This window comes from Amblyomma americanum, unplaced genomic scaffold, assembly GCF_052857255.1.
Source record: "Amblyomma americanum isolate KBUSLIRL-KWMA unplaced genomic scaffold, ASM5285725v1 scaffold_12, whole genome shotgun sequence".
NCBI classification, from domain to species: Eukaryota; Metazoa; Arthropoda; class Arachnida; order Ixodida; family Ixodidae; genus Amblyomma; species Amblyomma americanum.
The window spans coordinates 1,306,048-1,325,409 of NW_027526484.1; the positions used below are offsets into that span (position 1 = coordinate 1,306,048).

A 19,362-nucleotide genomic window follows, 5' to 3' on the forward strand; every position below is an offset into this window, starting at 1 on the left:
CTGCGGTCGGGTTCGAACCCGGGAACTCCGGATCAGTAGTCGAGCGCCCTAACCACTGAGCCACCGCGGCGGGGCCAAAAAATATTGTTTGATCTCCTTTTCTGCCGAGTGACTTTATCCATTTCAGCTCATATCATTTGCTTTCGTGACACTCCAAAAGAATCAAAGGGTGACAGCAGAAACCAGATGGCACCACTGCCGCCCCAGCGAAAAAACACCGTTTGCAGGTTTCGGTTCGCCGATCTCGACGCAAACGATTACGTTTTCACATCATGCACAGCTCAGCTAAGTAAGTACCGTTGTAAAACTTGCTACGATACAAAAGTTACCATAATACGCAAGCTCTATGTGCAGTTTCACCGCAAACGAGCTAGCGGTTGAGGTGAGAAAGGTTTTTAAAATATTCACAATAAAAATGCACAATACTGTATAACGTATAACAGTCCATGAAGGATTTTTAATATCAAACATGTCCCCATCACATTAGCAAACATGTTGCGGCCTGCTTGACTTGTTCGACGGACCTCCCTGCAGTGGCTTCGGCAGATAGTCATGCTGCCGGTTAAGCCTCCTGCAAGTGCACTTTGATTACAGGTTCATTTAGCACGTGCTTGTGCATGTGATGTTAATATTGCAACGGATAGAAGAAGAGATGAATGAAGTCTCTCGGAGGCGCGCGTACTCTGGGATTCTGTGCTCTGTGCCTGGTGCTCTGTGCGGGCCGCCCTGTGCTCTTGACTTGTGTGCTGTGCCCGGGCGTTCTCGCGTCGTTCCCGCCTGGACCACGTAATATCTTTGGTGGAGGTGCGGATTTTACGCTGCGCCCACCACGCAGCTTCGTAGTACTCGTCAGGCCTGGACTACCACCATGGCTCAACCCGGCCGGTCAAGGAGCCCCACTACCCCCATTACCACTCCTTTCGTCATCATGGCTCCTCCTCGCGACCCCGGCACGTTTTCCGGCACAGATGGCTCGGACGTCGAAGACTGGATTAACATCTACGAGCGTGTCAGCAACTACAACAGGTGGGACCCTACGCTAATGCTCGCGAACGTCATCTTTTACCTCAATGGCACGGCGCGCGTATGGTATGAGACCCACGAGGAAGAGCTAACAAGTTGGGACACCTTTAAGGAAAAGTTGAAGACGCTATTCGGTAGACCTGATGACCGCCAGCTCGCCGCCAAGAAACAGCTGGCTACTCGAGCACAATCTTCTGCCGAGAGCTACGTGGCCTACATTCAGGACATCTTGGCGCTTTGTCACAAGGTCGACGCCGCAATGAGTGAGACCGATAAAGTGGGCCACGTGCTCAAAGGCATTGCCGACGATGCGTTCCACTTGCTTGTTAGCAAAGACTGTACCTCAATTGACTCCATCATAAACGAGTGCCGTCGATTTGAGCAAGTCAAAGGCCGCCGCATTTCGCCGTCGTTTTCTCGCCTTCCCAACACGGCCGCGACATCTTCCTGTGAGGATCACCGATCACCATCCCGCACGCCCTCGGACGCCCCTGCCGTCACCGATTCAGTCACCCGGATCTTCCGACGTGAACTGGAGGCCCTCGCACCTGTGATTTCCCCGCCCTCCGTCCCTGATACAACCCTGCCTGCTGTGTCGCTGATTCAGGCCGTCGTACGGCAGGAACTCGCTCATCTGAACCTCGCTCCGGCAGTGTGCGCCATCAAAAGCCCGGACACCCCCCAGCCCCCTCCCTGTGCTTTTCGTCGCACCTATTATTCTCTGCCCCGTTCCCGCAATCCCAATGACTGGCGCACGGCGGACGACCGTCCCATTTGCTTCCGGTGCTCTCGCATTGGCCACATCGCCCGTCATTGCCGCAGTCCATGGTCTTCAACGCCCCGCAACGTCTTCCCCTCCTTCTACAGTCCCGCCTCATCCCACAACTTCTCGACCCGCGCCCCGTCTGAACCGTCTGCACCAGCCGTACCCCCTCCACGCTGATTCTCCCGTTCTCCGTCCCCGCAGGGCCGCCGCTCTCGTTCCCCCCTGTCGCCTTCTCGCAGCCGCTCCCAATTGGAAAACTAAGTGATGCAGCTCCCGGAGGTGACGCTGCATCAACGACCCGGACTACAAATCCTCTCTCGACCACTCGACCTAATCTTCTGAACGTCACTATCGACCGTGTTCCTGTGCGCGCCCTGATTGACACCGGTGCTCATGTATCAGTGATGAGTGCTGCCCTCCGCCGTCGCCTCCGCAAAGTCCTCACGCCTGCAACGTCCCGTGTGTGTGTCGCGGATGGTGGCACGCCTGCTGTGGACGGTATGTGTACCGCGCGCGTTACTATTGCCGGCCAGAGTATACCAGTTCAGTTCACCGTGCTGACCACCTGTGTTCATGACCTTATCCCCGGCTTAGATTTTTTGACTGACCATTCCGCCCTCATTGACTGCTCGGAGGGTGTTCTACACCTCGCCCTTCCAGCGCTGGATTCAGACCCACTTGATGTATCACTGCGACTGTTCAGTACCGCATATGCTCACCTGTCATCCCGAACCGCCTCTTTTGTTCCATTGACCCCATCTCGCCCAGTTCCCGATGGCGACTATCTCGTTACTCCCAATCTTGACCTCCTCCTGACCCGTAACGTTGCCCTACCTCATACCATTGCCACCATCCAAGCCAACGCCCTCTTTCTGCCTTTCCTCAACTTCGGCCTCACTTCTCAAGTGCTACCGTCCGGCATCTGCGTCGCTACGCTATCCCCTCTCGCTCCTTCCCACGTGGCTACGTTGCCCGCTACCCCAGTTCCAGAAACCGCCGCACCGCGCCGGCAGTCTCTTCTGTCGACCGACACCTTCACAACCATGATGGCTACCGACCTCCATCCCGATCAAACTGCCAAGCTTCGTGCCCTTCTTGAATCTTTTTCGGATATTTTTGACGTGAACAACACCACGCTGGGTCAAACTCTCGCCGTCAGGCACCGCATTGAAACAGGCGATGCCCCTCCCATTCGCCGCCGCCCTTACTGGGTCTCTCACGCCGAGCGTCAAGTAATCAATGCGGAAGTTACTAAAATGCTAGAAAAAAACATTATCGAACCCTCACACAGTCCCTGGGCCTCACCCGTCGTCCTTGTCAGGAAAAAGGATGACTCATGGCGTTTTTGCATTGATTATCGCCACCTGAATAAGATCACTAAAAAGGACGTGTACCCCCTGCCGCGTATCGATGACGCGCTTGACTGCCTCCATGGTGCCAAATTTTTCTCGTCCATAGATCTTCGCTCCGGCTACTGGCAAATTGCTGTAGATGAACAGGACCATGAGAAAACCGCTTTTGTGACTCCTGATGGCCTTTATCAATTTAAAGTTATGCCTTTCGGATTATGCAACGCACCAGCCACATTTGAACGCATGATGGATGCTCTTTTGCAAGGCTTTAAGTGGTCCACCTGCCTGTGCTATCTCGATGACGTCATTGTCTTTTCGCCCTCGTTTTCCTTTCTCAGATTCTTTCCCTCTTTTGTCATGCTGGCCTGCAGCTCAACTCGTCTAAGTGCCGTTTCGCGTGCCGTCAACTCGCCATCTTGGGTCATGTCGTCGACGACACGGGGGTGCTGGACATCTGCTGGACATCTGGGTGTCTCGCCTGCGTCGTCGCTTCTTTTGGCCCCGTCTCTACCAGTCCGTCCGCCGCTATGTTCGTGCCTGCGACCAGTGCCAACACCGGAAACGTCCCGCCATGCTCTCCGCAGGTTTGCTTCAGCCTGTTGATGTGCCCCCTGAGCCATTCTATCGTGTTGGCTTGGATCTTTTGGGCCCGTTTCCAAAGTCCACCTCCGGAAACAAATGGATTGCCGTTGCGACAGATTATGCTACTCGCTATGCCATCACGCGGGCCCTCCCCACCAGTACTGCTACCGACGTGGCCGATTTTCTCCTCTACGACCTTATCCTCCGTCATGGTGCACCCCGCCAACTTCTCACCGACCGCGGCCGTTGCTTTCTCTCTAAAGTTGTCGACGACATTCTCCGTTCCTGCTCAACAAAACATAAGCTGACCACCGCCTATCATCCCCAAACCAACGGTCTTACAGAGCGCCTCAACCGAGCTCTCACGGATATGCTCGCAATGTACGTTTCCCCGGACCATCGGGACTGGGACATTGCCCTTCCATACATGACCTTCGCCTACAATTCTTCTCGTCATGACACTGCCGGTTACTCCCCATTCTATCTGTTGTACGGTCGTGAACCCCAATTACCTTTGGACACGCTGCTTCCGACATTTCCTTCCCCGCCATCTGAATATGCCCACGACGCTATTGCCCGCGCCGACCACGCCCGCCAGCTGGCTCGCTCCCGCCTACAAGCCTCGCAGGCCCCACAGCAGGACTACTACGACCGCCGCCACCGCATGGTAACTTTTTCCCCTGGAGCCCTCGTCTTGCTTTGGTCGCCCACACGCCGTGTCGGGCTTTGCGAAAAACTAATGTCCCGCTATGTTGGCCCATACCGTGTGCTCCGCCAGGTCACCGCCGTCACCTACGAGATTACCCCGGCCTTTCCGGAGACCACCTCCGGTGCATCTCAGAGTGACGTTGTCCACGTCTCTCGCCTCAAGCCCTATGTGTCGCAATCCCTTGCTCCGCCCTAATTTCCGCCGAGACGGTGTTTTTTGCTACCGGGGGCCATGCAACGGATAGAAGAAGAGATGAATGAAGTCTCTCGGAGGCGCGCGTGCTCTGGGATTCTGTGCTCTGTGCCTGGTGCTCTGTGTGGGCCGCCCTGTGCTCTTGACCTGTGTGCTGTGCCCGGGCGTTCTCGCGTCGTTCCCTCCTGGACCACGTAACAATATAAACTTTGTAACTCATACCCAGTGCTGTTGGTTTTTGATGTAGCTGAGGAGCAATATTGGGAGTTGACTCGTTGCTCTTTCTTACTTGCCCTATCTCCTGCTCATCAGCACAGTGAATTGTGAAGCTTTTCATTCTGCCAGAGTTCTGGTGCTACAAACAGTGCACTGTGCACAGCGCAGGCGTGGAATTTGGTGCTGGTACTACTGCCAGGTGTGCTGTCAGTTTTAACGCCGTTAAGGGCCCCGTGTCGCAGAAAAGCCGGTGTCGTCGCTGTCGGAGGCGTTGGCTGTGAGCGAAAATTTCCTCCTCTCTCTCCTCCTCCTCCTCACCATGTAGGCCACTGCCCCAACAGTTAGCTCGCGACGGCAGCCCCTCCCACTCGTTTCGTTCAGGCGCAGTGGGGCGGCACGCAGGAATCATGCGGTGAGCGGCGAACAACACAGCGCACATCCAAAGCGTGTTCATCACGAAGCTTGTGGCTTGCTGGCCGTTCATTCGGCGCAGAAGCTATGCTGGCACTTGTGGCATCAGGTTTGTCGAGAACTGTGTGCCGACCAACTACGACTGCAACTTGAGTCCCGTACGTTTTGGCAAGGCACCTGGCAGTGCTTCTATGTGGTTTGCCGCTCCGCGCGTCCATTTCACTGTACGTAGCAGAGTAACCTAACTGGCAAGGCTTCGCGCCGAACGGGCAATGGTGTTCCATGGACTCCCTGGCAGTGCTGCAACATGCTGTCGCATTCCACTCTGAAAGGTGAAGCTTAAGCGTCCTCCAATTTTTTTTCGCTTGTATGGTGGTTTTACCACTCGCCGTAGCTATGCCTGCTAGAAGGTGAGAGTGGGTGGATGTTTTTTTTTTTTTTCTGCCAGCGCTTGTGATGCCTTCTATTCATTACATTTGACATTGCATGTTGAATCCATCTGCCACTCACACACAGGTTCATGCACTGTTATTCGGAGGCCTGTTGTGTGCAGCATCCTAGAAGGGAGCATGGCATTTGGCAAGGGCCAAATGACACTGTATGCACCATAATTTGCTGTTTCATATGTTGCAGGACCCCTTTGGGAAGAGTCTAAGAAGTTTCCGAAGAGGTTAGATCCCCTGCTGGAGCAAATGGCCGACTGCCTGGCTCATTGTGGTGAGTTTGGCACATGCTTTTGTTAGAGGTCGGTCAGTGGCAATCCGCAAAGTTAGGGTGGACTTCGATCGTTGAGCACCACTTACATTTGGTGGCAGGGCTCACTTGTTTCAGTGCAATGACAGCAGCAGGAGGCAGCACTCTTGTTCCCTTGCCTTGCTAGTCTCAAGAAAGTTTTTTTGCTGTTAATATCTTTTCAGGTGAATATCCTAACTGGTCCCATCTGGTTCATGGAACAATTCCCATTTGGGACGATATGGAACCAATTGGTTCCCACTGATCCCAGCTGGGAATTTTCTATAAACAAGTTGATATCAGTTAGGATCCTCACAAGTGGGTTGTCTCGCACCAGATTTGCTTTCGCAAGAGATGTACCTACAACTGACTGGCTGGAACTCCAGCTGCGACATTAATTTTCATGCCAGGCCAGATTTCACTTAGATTGCCCTACATTGACGTGCCCTTCGCTGCAGCATGTATTGACCCACTGTCACTCATGCAGGTTCACCGCTTCGTGGTGCAATCATCGAGGCATTCAAAAGGCTTCCCGGATTCCAAAAGAGCCGCTGGCCAGCTGAACTTTCCTACTGGTTTTTGCATTGGAACAGGTCATGACGTGCTGCCATCATCTCTACAGGGGACAGGCTTCCTAGTGAAGGTGAACACTGACTCCACCTTTTGCACTGCTGTTTTGATGGTGCTTGCTGGGTTTGAACTGACCATGATTGATCGCCTTAGCTTGAGATGATACAGATGGCCTGGCATATTCCCTGGTCATGGTCCATGTAACGTGTTAAATGGTTGCACGTTTAATGTTAACGGTCATTGCAGAAATGGACCTAGGTGGGACGCGTATAATGTGGCAAACAGGTAACAATGCTATTTTGCAGTAACAAGGAAAGTAAGGCCAGACCAGATGGTGACACCTTGGTGTGTTAAACTTTGCAGTCTGCTGGCTGCTGGGCTGCTTCGCCTAGAGCGGGTATACAGTTTATGATAAGGCTAAGTGGAACACAGCGGACTATTTTTGTTAGAAGAAAGTTGAGGTGCCTTAATATTTTTTTTCTTGCATCTCCTTTGTGTGGTTTAGTACTGTTTTTTCATTCTCTTTTAAAGTGTGCTGAAAAAACAGGCTGCCTCCATTCTTATTCATGCTGACAGCGGCACCTTCATCAGCAATGTGGTGGCTGGCATGATATGGTTGATATATGATATGGTATCAGCACTATAGATATCACCAGTTGCATTTTATTGATAGTTTTAATTTTAAGAGGACTTTAGCGCTTTAAAATATACAGTTTTAAGAAAACCTGTTCCCCTCAGTTAATGTCGTAATGCCCTCGGCAGTGGGCAGTCATCGTCGTGTCTCTAATGCCAAGTTTTGCAGACATACCTACTACTTGCAAAGGGAAAGCAAAGTTCTTTGTAAAAAAATTTCGTTTTAAATTGTTTTATCTTACAGGCGGGTGTGTGTTTATCTCGGTAGCTACCAAAAGAAAATATGGAAATATGGAAAATATAGCGATCAGCTAATGACTTCGCTGAAAGTGCTGTCTTGCTGTTGCTGCTGCTGAGGATCTGTCCTCTGCTGTAGTTGAAGTGCCTGCCTCGGCTCCTCCTGCAGGGGTGCCTGCTGTCTTTCGGCAACAGTCTATTGGCAGCAGTCTCCACAACCCACACATACTGGGTCCACTGGTACCGGGCCACATGAGGCTCCAGGTCGGCCCCATGCTGTCCAGGCAGGAAGAGCCCGGGCTCGTATGATTCAGCCATGTTTAAGCTGTCCTCAGTTCTGTGACAGCTGATTGTGCTGTGCGTTTTTGTTTATTTTTATGCATAAAGCTTTGCTATTTTTGTTTGTTCTGTTGTACACTAAGATTTGTACATGTATTTTGAACTGCACTCACAGCTAAGTGGGCAGCATATGAGCTAGTCATTGACATTGTTCTTTGTTGTGCATTTTTGTGTGTTCTTGTTTCTTGCATTGTACACTTTTGTTTCTTGCATTGTATATTAAAGTTTGTGTCCACATCTTAACAAATTTTAACTACATTAAAGGTCACAATGTGCTCAGCACTGATCGTTCTTATAATTTGTATCACAATGTGCTGAGCACTGAGATTGTTCCTATTATCATACACATTCGTTCATTTATATTTATCGCATTGTACACTAAAGTTTGTGGGCACTTTTTAAACTGCATTGAAAATCACGCAATAAATTTTGCTCAGCATATAAGCTAGTCACTGAAAATCGTTCCTGATTAGTTCCTTGTTGCGCATTTTTGTTCATTTATAGTTGTACATGTTTATTTATTTCACTGTACACTAAAGTTTGTGTACACATATTAAAGTTCATGTATTGATAACAGAGGTTCTTAGCACTTGAGAGAGTCAAATTCTTCTTAATTTGTTTCTTGTTGTCTGTTTTTGTTTATTTGTTGTACACATTTTCATGTTTCTTTGTGTACACATTTTAAACAGCAATAAAGATCTCTGAAGTGCTCAACATTTAATGCAGTCACTAAAGTTGTTCTTAATTTGTTCCTTATTCGCAAAATGTGATCAACCCTTTTCTCTGCATTACCCTAGCAAAGTAATCAAGTTTTTAAGTATCAATGCGATAGAGACTGCCACAATTCAAAACTTAGACTAGCGGATGCCTTCGGTAGCTGAGGCTGAGCAAAGAATTAATGCTTCCCGATAAGTCAAGATGCACCGATTTTACATTACATTTACATTTACAACATGTAAAAGTAAATGTATTTATATGTGGCAATATGCTTGTGCAGAAATATTTAAAGCTACCTGGTCACAATTTTTAAGCAGATCAAGCTATAGACTTTTTACTGTGGGTGCTAAAAATTAGCTCCATTCAGTGTCACAGTACTGAGAAGGCGGCCAGGCTTGCTGTAGTCTCGTATTTGCTGTTTTTCAGCAGATTTGGCTGCATTCGTTTGTGTCACTTAATGTGCTGTCCATTGCAGTGCCTCAGGGCCCTGTTCTGGCCTTAAGCTGGGCCACTTGGTTCAGTACGACCTGAAGTGTACCAAGGTGTATTCAGTGCATCATTTAAAAGCAGTACTTGCTTACTGTGAATTAAGCAGAGAGGCCAACTAAAGGCAAGGGTTCCTTTCAATATCCACTTCTGTGTAGTGTTGCCTGTTGTAGTGAATGTTAAGGTCATAAAATACTAGACATGTGCTGGCTGCCGCTGCCATGTTCCTGGTTGTGTTGAGTGCAACTGTGGAGGTCCTAAAATAGAGGCCAGAACAGTCCAAGTAAGATTAGACACAGTATTAAGTATGTGAAGTCAAGCTCGAGGGGCACAACAGATGAAAAACTCACTCAGAACAAGCCTGCAGGCCTAATAAGAGCTGCATGGGATTTAAAACTGGCCCTCCCATTATTTCTATTTTATTGTCCCATCTCTCCCTCCCCTCATTATTTCTGCTAACTTTTTTTTGCTATCAATCATCGAGACATTAATTTTTAAGAGTCCCCTTAGGTCTTACTGTTGGCATTGTGTTGCGTTGAAACCAGTATAACCATCCATGCTAAGTGGATTTCAAGTTGGTGTCAGGGATGGCTTTCTTCCTTGGGTGCCTTATGTGGCACAGTGGTCAATACACGCCAGCCGTATAATGCAGTTAACAAAGTTGGCTGAGCCGGTTTTGTCAAGAACTCGAGGGTATCTGTCTAAAATATTTTAATGTGTCAGCTATCACTTGTCATTTATTTAAACACAAGTGAGGCCAGGCGTCCAAATTGGATATTGCTGCACTGTGGCGGTAATGTGTACAGGTTGTTTCCATGCTGCATTAAGCAGGTAGACCAGTAATTCGATTGTGGTAATCATCGAGCCTTTCGAGCATTTTGTGCCTCAGTGTAGAAGACCAGCAATGGCTTTGTGTGTTGCTCCCAACACAGAATTGAGAGCAGTGTTGTGTGCAGTTCACTCCTGGTCGTTCCTTGTGTGCCCAATTTGCACACATGCCAGTTTGCATCAGGCTACCCAGTGTCACTGGATGGACAACTCTATTCACGACTCTGGACGAGGTCTATGTGCCCATATGCTATGCCTAGATATGCTTCCCTAGCCGAGGCAACATGGCATATTTCACATCATGGCAACCCAGCACTCCTATATGGTGAATCCTTCCAAGGCGCTTGCTGTACGACCAAGCGTGAACACGAGCATGTCCACTGTGCCACAAGTTTGATGTTCCAGTTCCTCACTCTAAGTCTAGAGTAGGTCATTCCGGAATCTAAACAGACTGCACCTTGCCAACCGAAATAAATTCTTAGCCACTTAATAGAATTCCACATGTGCTATTGGAAACTAAAGTCTGTGGAAGTACCAGCATCATCCAAGCTCTCAGCATGTCACCCAACCTGGCAGCTTGGAACTCATCGAATGTGACCATGCAGGGCATATTTGTCACACATGCATAGGGGTGGCTTTTTCTGCGCTCATGAGTTTGGGACGAGAAGAGGCTCTCGAGCTGAAGAGAGACACTGGCATGCCTCCAGGCATGCGCCTCTGTTCTGATAAGGTGCTGCGTAAACACTAGATTCAGATAACACATTTCTTTCTGTGGATTCTATTAGTGACACACCGCTGTGCTGCTTCTTACATAGGCCAAGGGAATGGAAGACCGCTGTGCAGACACCTTCACATAACCACGCCGCCAGCACGAAATGATCCGCAGTCTTGACAGCTGATTAGCAAGCTACCAGTTGATGCCCAACCTGGAGGCTTTAGTCCACTATAATTACATGCAGGCAACAAAATGCGTACGAGGAGAACCACCCAGAAGAGTGTGTATAGAAGTGCAAGGATGCGTTTTTGGTCAGTTGTGCTCAGCAAAGCTACAGAGGTGAAATTTCCATACAAACACTAGACACAGCATTAACAGACAACTCCCAGTTGCTTTTTATAGTTTCGTAAAAGACATTCAGTTGTACAAAGTAAAGCGCTGTATTATAAAAACAAGGCTTGCACGTGAGGCACTTAATTTCATTATGCGACACAGTAACTTATTAGGTGCCGGTTATTTTCGCACACATGTTAGGCTCTTTCTCAATTCAGTTGTCGCACAAGTAAAGGTTTAAGCTTATATGCATGTGATCTGTGGCAAAATAAAAACATTGCACAGCAACACTGACAACACACATATTCTGACTTAACAGAATGGTGGTGCCTCTGGTGTGTGACGATAGCTAATTTTAGAGGAGTTCCTCTGCTACGATAGCTGCTGCTTCAATATTCCTGCAGGTTTTGTCAATTTTATCACACCTCAAACAAATAACAAGCCAGGCCTGACTTAAACAAATGGGTACGAAGGATTGCACACAAATCTCTTACTGCGAGCATTCCGCTGCACTGCAATCTAAGAATTTTACAATTATAAAAGACGCCCTCGCATCGCCACAGACAACTCGACCCCGAGTCAGCTCCAGCAAACATTACACAGTGCCAAAGAAGAGGACCCTTAGGTAAGCCTTTTCACAGTAGAAAAAATTCACAAGTGTTTGAATCATGTGCAGGCTGTCTCCAAGAGTGAGACTAGTGTCTTGCACAATGTTCAGGGCTTCTTGGATCTCTTGCAGCAGGGGCTGGTATGCTTTGGTGGTCTGTAGGACCTGAAGTCGTGAGAGCATCTGGTTGGCCACAGCTGCATTGTCAGTGAGCCGCGCAGCCACAAAAGCAGCCACGACACGGCAGCAGAACCTGAACTGCACAGAAACCGTTGAGCGGCGGCCCATGCCCAGAGCTCCGAGCAAGCCACCTGTGTCACGGTCTTCACCCAGGACACCCAACGTCGCGCAGAAGTTTCCCAGGAGGCGAGCTACCACTTGTGGGCTGCCACCAAAGTCAAGCTGACGGAGGCTCAGGGTCAGCAACTTGGCCCAGAGCAGCAGCAGCTTGGGTTCGGACTCGCCACCAGCTCGGCCCTGGGAAACCCAGTCGGCCAGCTGGTCCAGCAGAGCACGTTCGTCTTCAGGAGAGCGGCACTGCGGCAAACAGTGCATCAGATAGCACATTTGGGTCAGATGCGCACCCTGCATAGCACACTGCTCCCGGAAGTCGGCCACTGTCAGCTCGGGAACCCGGAAAGCGGCTGCCGCCTGCGCCCAGCCACCGTCGGCCGCAGTGTTTTCTTCGAAAAACGCAGCGAGGCAGGCTTCCGTCACGCAAACAAGGTGTTGCACTGACGCGATATTGGTGCAGGCTGCTGCCAGCACAGCCAGCAGGACTGGATGTCCCGGACGTTCGTCGAGCCAGGGTAGCAGGCCTCCGAGCAGTGCCTGCTCTTGCGCGCTGCCCTTGCGGCCACTGTCCAGGAGAGAGAGGGCGCGCCCCAGAACAGGCACAGAACCCTGCACCATTTGACACTGGTCGAGCAGCTGCGGCAGGAGCATGGTCACGTCCTGAACTTCGGCAGCTTCCAGGGCCGGGCCATACAGTCCAACGAGCGTGGTCACAAACGAAAGCTGCTTGTTTGGGTCTCTCTTGGTTCCGGGTGACATGCACGACAGGGTGGCCACAAAGTCCAGCATTGTCTTGTCTGTTCCGGGGCTTGCTTTCAGAAGCTGGCGCACATCACAGTTGCAGGCAAGCTTCTTTTGGACAAGGCTGACCAGTTCCACAGGCAGCATGCCCCACTCGTGCTCGTGCAGTGGGCCAACAGTGGTGGCCACAAATGCAGACATGTTTTGGTGCCATGCAAGGCTGACAACCAGTTCAGCAAAACATGAGTGGTACTCCACTACACATTCAGCTGCCAGCTGCAGGGTTTCGTCCAGTCGTTCCTTCCACTGCACTTGCGTAAACACGTTGACCAGGAAATCCAAGTGGCCAGAATACTTTGCTTCCAAAAGCTTGCAAGCCAGCCTCATGTCATCTGTGGAGGGACAAAACTGTGACCAAGGCAATGTGGCAAATGCAGTTTGCACAGCAGTGGTAATGTATTCTGGCGGGTTGGTCCACACATACTTGATGAAATAGTGCTGCCAAGCAAAAGACAGGACATTCACATTCCAGGCATCTTGGCAGCAGCGAGGAAAGAAGGCCAGTACAGTAACAAGTGAGTCTGCCATGCAGCTAGCATCTTTTGTGTCTCCAGGGAGCCACGGCAGGCACATACTCTTGCCGTCGGTTAGTTCCAGCCAGGGTCCATAGAGCCGCAGCACAATGTTTACAGCCTCTTGCAAGTTGGCACTAGGAGCTTTGAGCTTTTCCCAAATGTAGCAGTGTGCGATGACACTGAAGAAACGGGGTAGCACTGGAAGAAACGGCCTCACTCGACCATACAAGCCACTCTTTGCTGTGGAGGCGTCAGATTTTCTTAGGCCGGTGAAGTGGTCTGCTGTAGTGTCTATACTTCCCCCAGCTTCAGCCAATGTCAACAGGCACTGATGTTTTGCATACTCCTCATCGTAAGTCTTCACTACCTTGTCAGGCATGCAGTAACCCAGTGCTTGCAGAAACACGCCCCAGGTGGTCACGGCAATGGAGCAGGATTCTGTGCCTCTGAGCAGCATGGCAAGGACGAACGCGTAGTGCTCAGGAAAGTGGAACTGCAGCAAGCTGTAGAGATGAAGGTGGAATACCTCGACCAGCGGCAACAAGGGTGCTTGCGGACTGATGCCACACTTGCAAAGTGCCTTCTCCACGGCCACTAGCAGCTGCTGTCGCACAGCCTTGCTGGGCTCGTGGCTGATCAGCCAGCCAGGGAGATCAAACTTGGAGAGCATCACAAACACAGCATTGTAGAGGCTTGGAATGATGCAGGAGCTTACGGACTGGTACATGAGGGCATACTGTTCTTCATTTGCTGCTCCTGGACTGAAGAAAGGAGCCACATGGCCTACCATGCTCGGGTCGTTGAGAATCGCTTGCAGCACAGGCAGGCACTGATCAGCCCTGTTGGCCACAAACTCTTCTCCCACCATGTCCAAGCAGAGGGTCACAAACTGTCTTGTAGGAAGGTATTGCACCATCTCCTTGTGCAGAAACCCGACCACATCAAAGAAGACTTCACTGCCCAGCTTCTGCAGTGCCTCCTTCGTGCCTGGGGTGGCCTGACGGTGCCGCTGAACCAGCTGAGTGAGGCAGGCCTCCAGCTGCACTTGTGCGCAGCAACTGGCATGTGGTGGAGCACGCTGCAGCTCTGTCAGAGTGGCGATCCACTCGGTCCTGTTCTTCTCTATCTTGTGCGAAATGTCGGGGGCCTCTCTTGCTTCGTAGTACTGCAGCCTCAGGTGTAGCGGGCCTTTGCACTCCTCACGGTAGTCACAGGGCACGGACAGGTGCACAAACGCAGCAACGTTGTCATAGAGAATGGGTAACAGTTCCTCCCGGCAAATGTGATCCAAGCAGGTCAGTTTGTCCAGCCGGCCAACGACTGTGCTCGCCTCACCTACTAGCACCCTAAGCTGCGCAGACACCAACTCTCGCACCTGTGGTGCAAGGCAAGGCACGGCGGGAATGATTGGTCGAAGCATTGGCATGGAAGGCGCTGGCATCTGGCCTTCATATGTCTTGAGCCGAGAGATGATGCGTTCTTCGGGGGCTTGTTCACAATGCTGCTGCTGATTTCTGCAGGGGCGGCTGGCACTCGGTCGCTGGGGAAGCTGCTGAAGGCTCTGGAGCTTGCGCTGTCCTTCCTCCAGAGACACAAGCTCGTGCCAGAGCTGGCAGTTTCCTTGAATGATGGCACACAGTGCATCGGGGCAGTACTGAGATGGCAGGGCACTGAAGTCAATGCTGGCAGTCTGAAGGCGTGGCTCTTCCAGCCACAGACTGAAAGTGCGGTACATTTTGAACAACCTCTCAAGCAGATCTCTTGATGGTTCCTCTTCATCCGTGTTAGCACACCGCTGGTAGCTATGGTCTGCTAACTCACTCAGCCGCCGTTTCATTTTCTTCAGCAAAGAGAAATAGCTTGTGCTCTCAAAGAAACGAGGGCCTGCACTATTACCATTGGGACACCTTTGCAGATAGAGGGAAAAAAATTGCTGCCATATAAGGGGCAAGGCGGGATGGTCTGCATCAGTCTGTAGAGCCTGGTAAGCCCATCGGTACAGCAGTAGGACATCCAAGGGTGCCTGCATGGTTTTCTTGACGAGGACTTCCATGGACACCTGGGGTGAATCTGCTATGGCAGACAGCAAGGACTTCCAGGCAGTGGCCACTTCTGGTAGCTGAGCTTCTGCAAGCATCCCTGCCAGGGAAAACCATGGGAACGTCGGTGCCGACTGGAAGGGCACCATCGCTGGCCAAGAGCCACTTTGGCTTCCAAGCATGTAGGAGAACACTGACCTCATCATGGATTGTGATGCTGTGGGCGCTGGCAAGGTGGCGAGCAGTTCTGTAAAGTGTGCCAGCACACTGTCAAGACAGTCTGCCTCAAAGTAGGCCAGCTGTACCACAACGTCAAGAAGGTGCATGACATTTTCCCGGCCCTTGGGCTTGTAGGCTGCTCTGTGCATGGGGGTGTCGGGAAGGTGGAATAGCAGTGCTGTCCAAAGCCTGATGGGAAGTGATGGAAGACCCCAGCACTTGGCTTGCTGAACAAGGCAGGTCATCATAGCAGCAAGCTCCTTCAGCACAGTGCCTTGCTGTTCCGACCCCACAAGACTTTTGGCTGCTGCCAGGTACGTGTTGTCTGCCAAAACTAAGCGCTGTAAATCTTCCAGGAACTGCTGGTTGCCTAAAAGCATGTCCTGATGCAAATAGAAGAGTGGCAAGATATGACCTATGCATTTCACGGCTGCTGCATGCTGCTCATTGAGTATCAGTGTTGATACGAGCTTCAGGCCAGTGCCAAGCACCTGTTCTCGGTAGTGACCAATAGTCCCGATAGAAACCGACAGAAAGAGAGCTGGAGGGCGCAGGTCCTTGCTAGCCCGAAGGAGAGGGTGGAGCCACTCGCACTGTTCGAGATCTGGTGCAATGTCTGGCGGAGGAGTTTCATCCATGACAAGGCGCAGCTGCAATTCGTGGTTGCTGTCAAATGCATGCAGCTTGAGTTGAAAGAGGGTTGTCCATACCCAGGCAGCAAAGCCCATGGGCGTTGAAGTCTCGCCAGTGGTGCCCGTTGCCAGATACGACAAGTAACGAACCTGCTTGTAGACATAGCCAGCTGCCTCAAACGGAACGCACAGCTTATTGTAGGCTTCGAGGAGCAGAAGTGCAAGTTGTTGGTGCAGGCAGTGTTGCAGAGAAAGTTGGCCCTGTTCATTGAAGCCGTAGTTGAGGTTCTCGATGAGTAGTCGAGCCAACTGGCTCTGGGGCGAGTCAAGTGGGTAATAGAGAAGGAAATGAGAAATGACGTCCAAGTCTTGCTTGTCGGGAACCCACAGGTGCAGGGGCATGGACTGCATCAGGTAGCAAGCCATCACACCCAGTGCCATCATGTGGTCATCGATAGCGTCCAGTAGCACTGACACAACACACGGCTCCTTCTGCGCTAGGGACGACAGCAGATCACGTCCTTCCTTGGCAAACAGCTGCCTCAGGTTGCGGTTCAGGTAGGTGATTTGGAAGACTTCCAGGGCCACCACATGAGTGAAAGCACGGCCATCCCCTTCTCTGGAGGTAGCCATGTTAGCAAATGAAGTCAGCAAGAAGTACACCTCCGACTGAGGCATGGAGCACAGTTTCTCTTCAAAGCTCTGCTTCTGCCCTTTTTCTTGCAACTGTTCACAGATTTCGCTCGGAGACAGATGGGTCTGCTGCACCTTTTCTTCGTAATTATTGTGCAGGAGCCACAGCAACTGCCATAGCATAACTGTTGACACGCAAGAGTAAGGAAGGACGGCCATGAACTGCCACGCGCCTGTGCTCTGCGAGTAGAATATGCAGTTGACTGCACGCAGGAAGAACTGATCATACTCAATTTGGAGGCGCATCAGAATGGCCGTGTCATTTGCACCTTGCGTGAGCCGAAAGCTCTTCCAATGGTCCGAGACATACTGAACTGTGTGACGAATCAAGCGGCTGATTCTCTTGGTTAGCTGCTTGTAACGCGAGTGGTTAAACGTCTTCAGGCCAGTATGGAAAATTGAGACCAAGTGCGAAGCCACTGCAATCAGCTTGAGAACACCTTGCTCGGAAGTTCTGGCTGCGTCGTAGTCCTCGGACACCACCAACAGGAGATGTTGGAAGATGCCTGCAAAGGGCACCTGGTTCAGCAGAGCCACAACGTCGTTCTCCCTCCAGTAGACCACTGAAGGTGGATCATCTTCCTCACCATCAGAGTCCAGCACAACCCATGGCTCGTGGCAGGAGGCTGCCTCTAAGGCGCTCTGTAGGGGTTGAAGGTACTCTGCGCGGCTTTCAACTGGCAGCAAAATGGTGGCCAATGCCGCCAGCGCATAGTCCAGCTGTTGGCAGCCTACCGTAGCCTGGCGCCAATCGGTGTTTTCAGGCCACGGCATGGGGCTTGGTATCTGGACTAGGCTGATGGCCCACTTGTGGATTCCTGGTGGACACCGCACCACATGGTTCAGCAGGAAGAAGTGATCAGCCAAGGAAGCCACTCGTAAGAGCAGGCTTCCCAGCATGCGCAACCACGATTGCACGTCACTCACAAACACATCATCTTGCACGGCCTTCCTCAAAAACACATACAGCACACTGATGCATGTCCTCAGTTCAGCAACACTGCCCGCAAGTTGCGGCTGCGTTCCACTGCTGACAGGAGTATTCTTTGGCATGTCCCGGAAAGGAGCAGCATCCAGGAGCAGCTGGAAATAGTAATCGATCTGGACCCGCTGTGTATGAGCATTGTGCATGTGCAAGACATGCTTTTCTCCAAGCAACTTGAGCAGCTTCTGCGCAGACGACGCCATTGCTGACGCCGCGTCATTGTTGTACAGCGCGCGCTGAAAATAATGCTCGCCAGTGACTCGCTTGTTGTCGGCGCACCTCCCTTTTCCACTAACAACATCCGGCACAATATCCCACAGGCATGCTTCTTGCTGTGCGACATCTTCTTGTAAGCTGCGCATAACAGACTGTGTTGAGGCAAGTTGCTCCCTGGACTTCAGGTAATTTTCTAGAAGCCTGTAGAGCTCGTGGTGGTTCAAGTGTCGCTCTTCATTGAGGGTCACGAATTCCGCAACTATGCTTTTTCTCGCTTTCAGCCAGGCGCTTTCGTACAGCATGAGTATCTGGTCTTCCGTGAACGGGCGCATAGACTCTCGATTGTCGCGTATTTCCGAAAGCTCCGGATACAACTTGCCAATGCTTCTGTTTCGACTGAGCGCATCGTCACTGCGAACCGCGACTGCGGCGGGCGCTTTGGTATCACCAACCTGGCAACGCTCTGTTGCGGCGGCATGAGAAGAACTTGGGAAAGCGTAGTGACTATCGAGACTTTCTGCTGGAGCAGTTGGTACTTTGGGGGCAGCTAGCGTGACTGTTTCCGTTACCTGATCGGCGTTGAGCTCTTCCGGGCACCTTTCGCCATCGTCCTGTTGTTCCGTAACGGCCTCTGCGGGGTAGCTGGGCAGCACTGCATCGGTGCCATCGATACACGCTGATGAATCCACACCTTCAGGAGCAGCGCCGCTTGCCTCATCGCAGTTATCACCAGTGGCCGACGGCTGGGGAGTCGCGTAAACAACGCTCTTCTCGTCGCACGATTGCGAAGCTACTGCACCTTCGGCGTCCAATTTTGCACTTGTCACTGCTAGATTGCTGGACTCGCATGCGGAGCTCGTGGAAGCCTGAGGCTGGCCAGAATGTTGTTTCTTTTTAGGTTTCTTCTTCACTCTTACTTGCTCCATGATGTCATCTGCAGCAGCTAAGCGCGCGAACGAGGCGCAGATCGGTGGTCCGCCGAGGTAGACGTATCCGCATCGAACCAGTTATCACGACTGACGCCTCTCAACACTTCGTATCAGCGGCGTCATCTCCGAGATCGTACTGAACTGATCTTACTACGCATCTAGATATTACATTAAGTGTGTGCAGTGATAATTACGTCTTTTAAATAAAATTACTTTTGTTCAGAGAACAATCAGCTGTTTCGGCGATGATGGCGCCCTTTAAGCAATGACGTCATCTAAAAAACTGTGCAAGTTGCAAAATTTTGCCTCCAAGTCTGTTTTCCGCTTAGAAAATGTGAAAACAACAATTACACCTACATTAGGTACAACTGAAGTGTACCCTACACTTCGCCATAATTGTTGCCTAAAGTACTCACAGAAAGTTTAAATTATTGTCAAGAGATGACGCCACAACTACAAAACTTATATTTGGTTTTTATTTTTTTAACTTGATTTATACGGCGGGGAAAGGTGTCGAAGGACGGCAGTTGCGGGTGGGCGCCAAGTTTGTTTCCGCGGGGAGTGGTCTTTGGAGGGACACGGGAACAGCTT

The 19,362-nt window shown here is 51.0% G+C and overlaps 2 protein-coding genes across 2 annotated transcripts in view; one reads left to right on the forward strand and one right to left on the reverse strand.

Moving 5' to 3' along the window:
* The window catches only part of LOC144111878 (uncharacterized), a 137,961-nt gene extending 129,483 nt beyond the window's left edge, over positions 1-8,478 (forward strand). The window contains exons 29-31 of the mRNA XM_077644906.1: positions 5,885-5,968; positions 6,471-6,626; positions 7,593-8,478. Of these exons, the coding sequence (XP_077501032.1) occupies positions 5,885-5,968; positions 6,471-6,583 (197 nt within the window). The 3' untranslated portion in view covers positions 6,584-6,626; positions 7,593-8,478. The remainder of the gene's footprint in view (positions 1-5,884; positions 5,969-6,470; positions 6,627-7,592) is intronic.
* A 2,458-nt stretch (positions 8,479-10,936) lies between these two features.
* LOC144111893 (ectopic P granules protein 5 homolog) lies at positions 10,937-19,042 on the reverse strand. The gene has a single exon (XM_077644921.1). It carries the CDS (start codon positions 18,766-18,768, stop codon positions 11,437-11,439), a length of 7,332 nt encoding a protein of 2,443 aa, XP_077501047.1. The 5' UTR covers positions 18,769-19,042; the 3' UTR covers positions 10,937-11,436.
* Positions 19,043-19,362: the final 320 nt, after the last annotated feature.

What these genes read in the sequence shown, in the direction of transcription:
- LOC144111893 (XM_077644921.1), bottom strand. Translation starts at nt 18,768, where the DNA reads ATGGAGCAAGTAAGAGTGAAGAAGAAACCTAAAAAGAAACAACATTCT.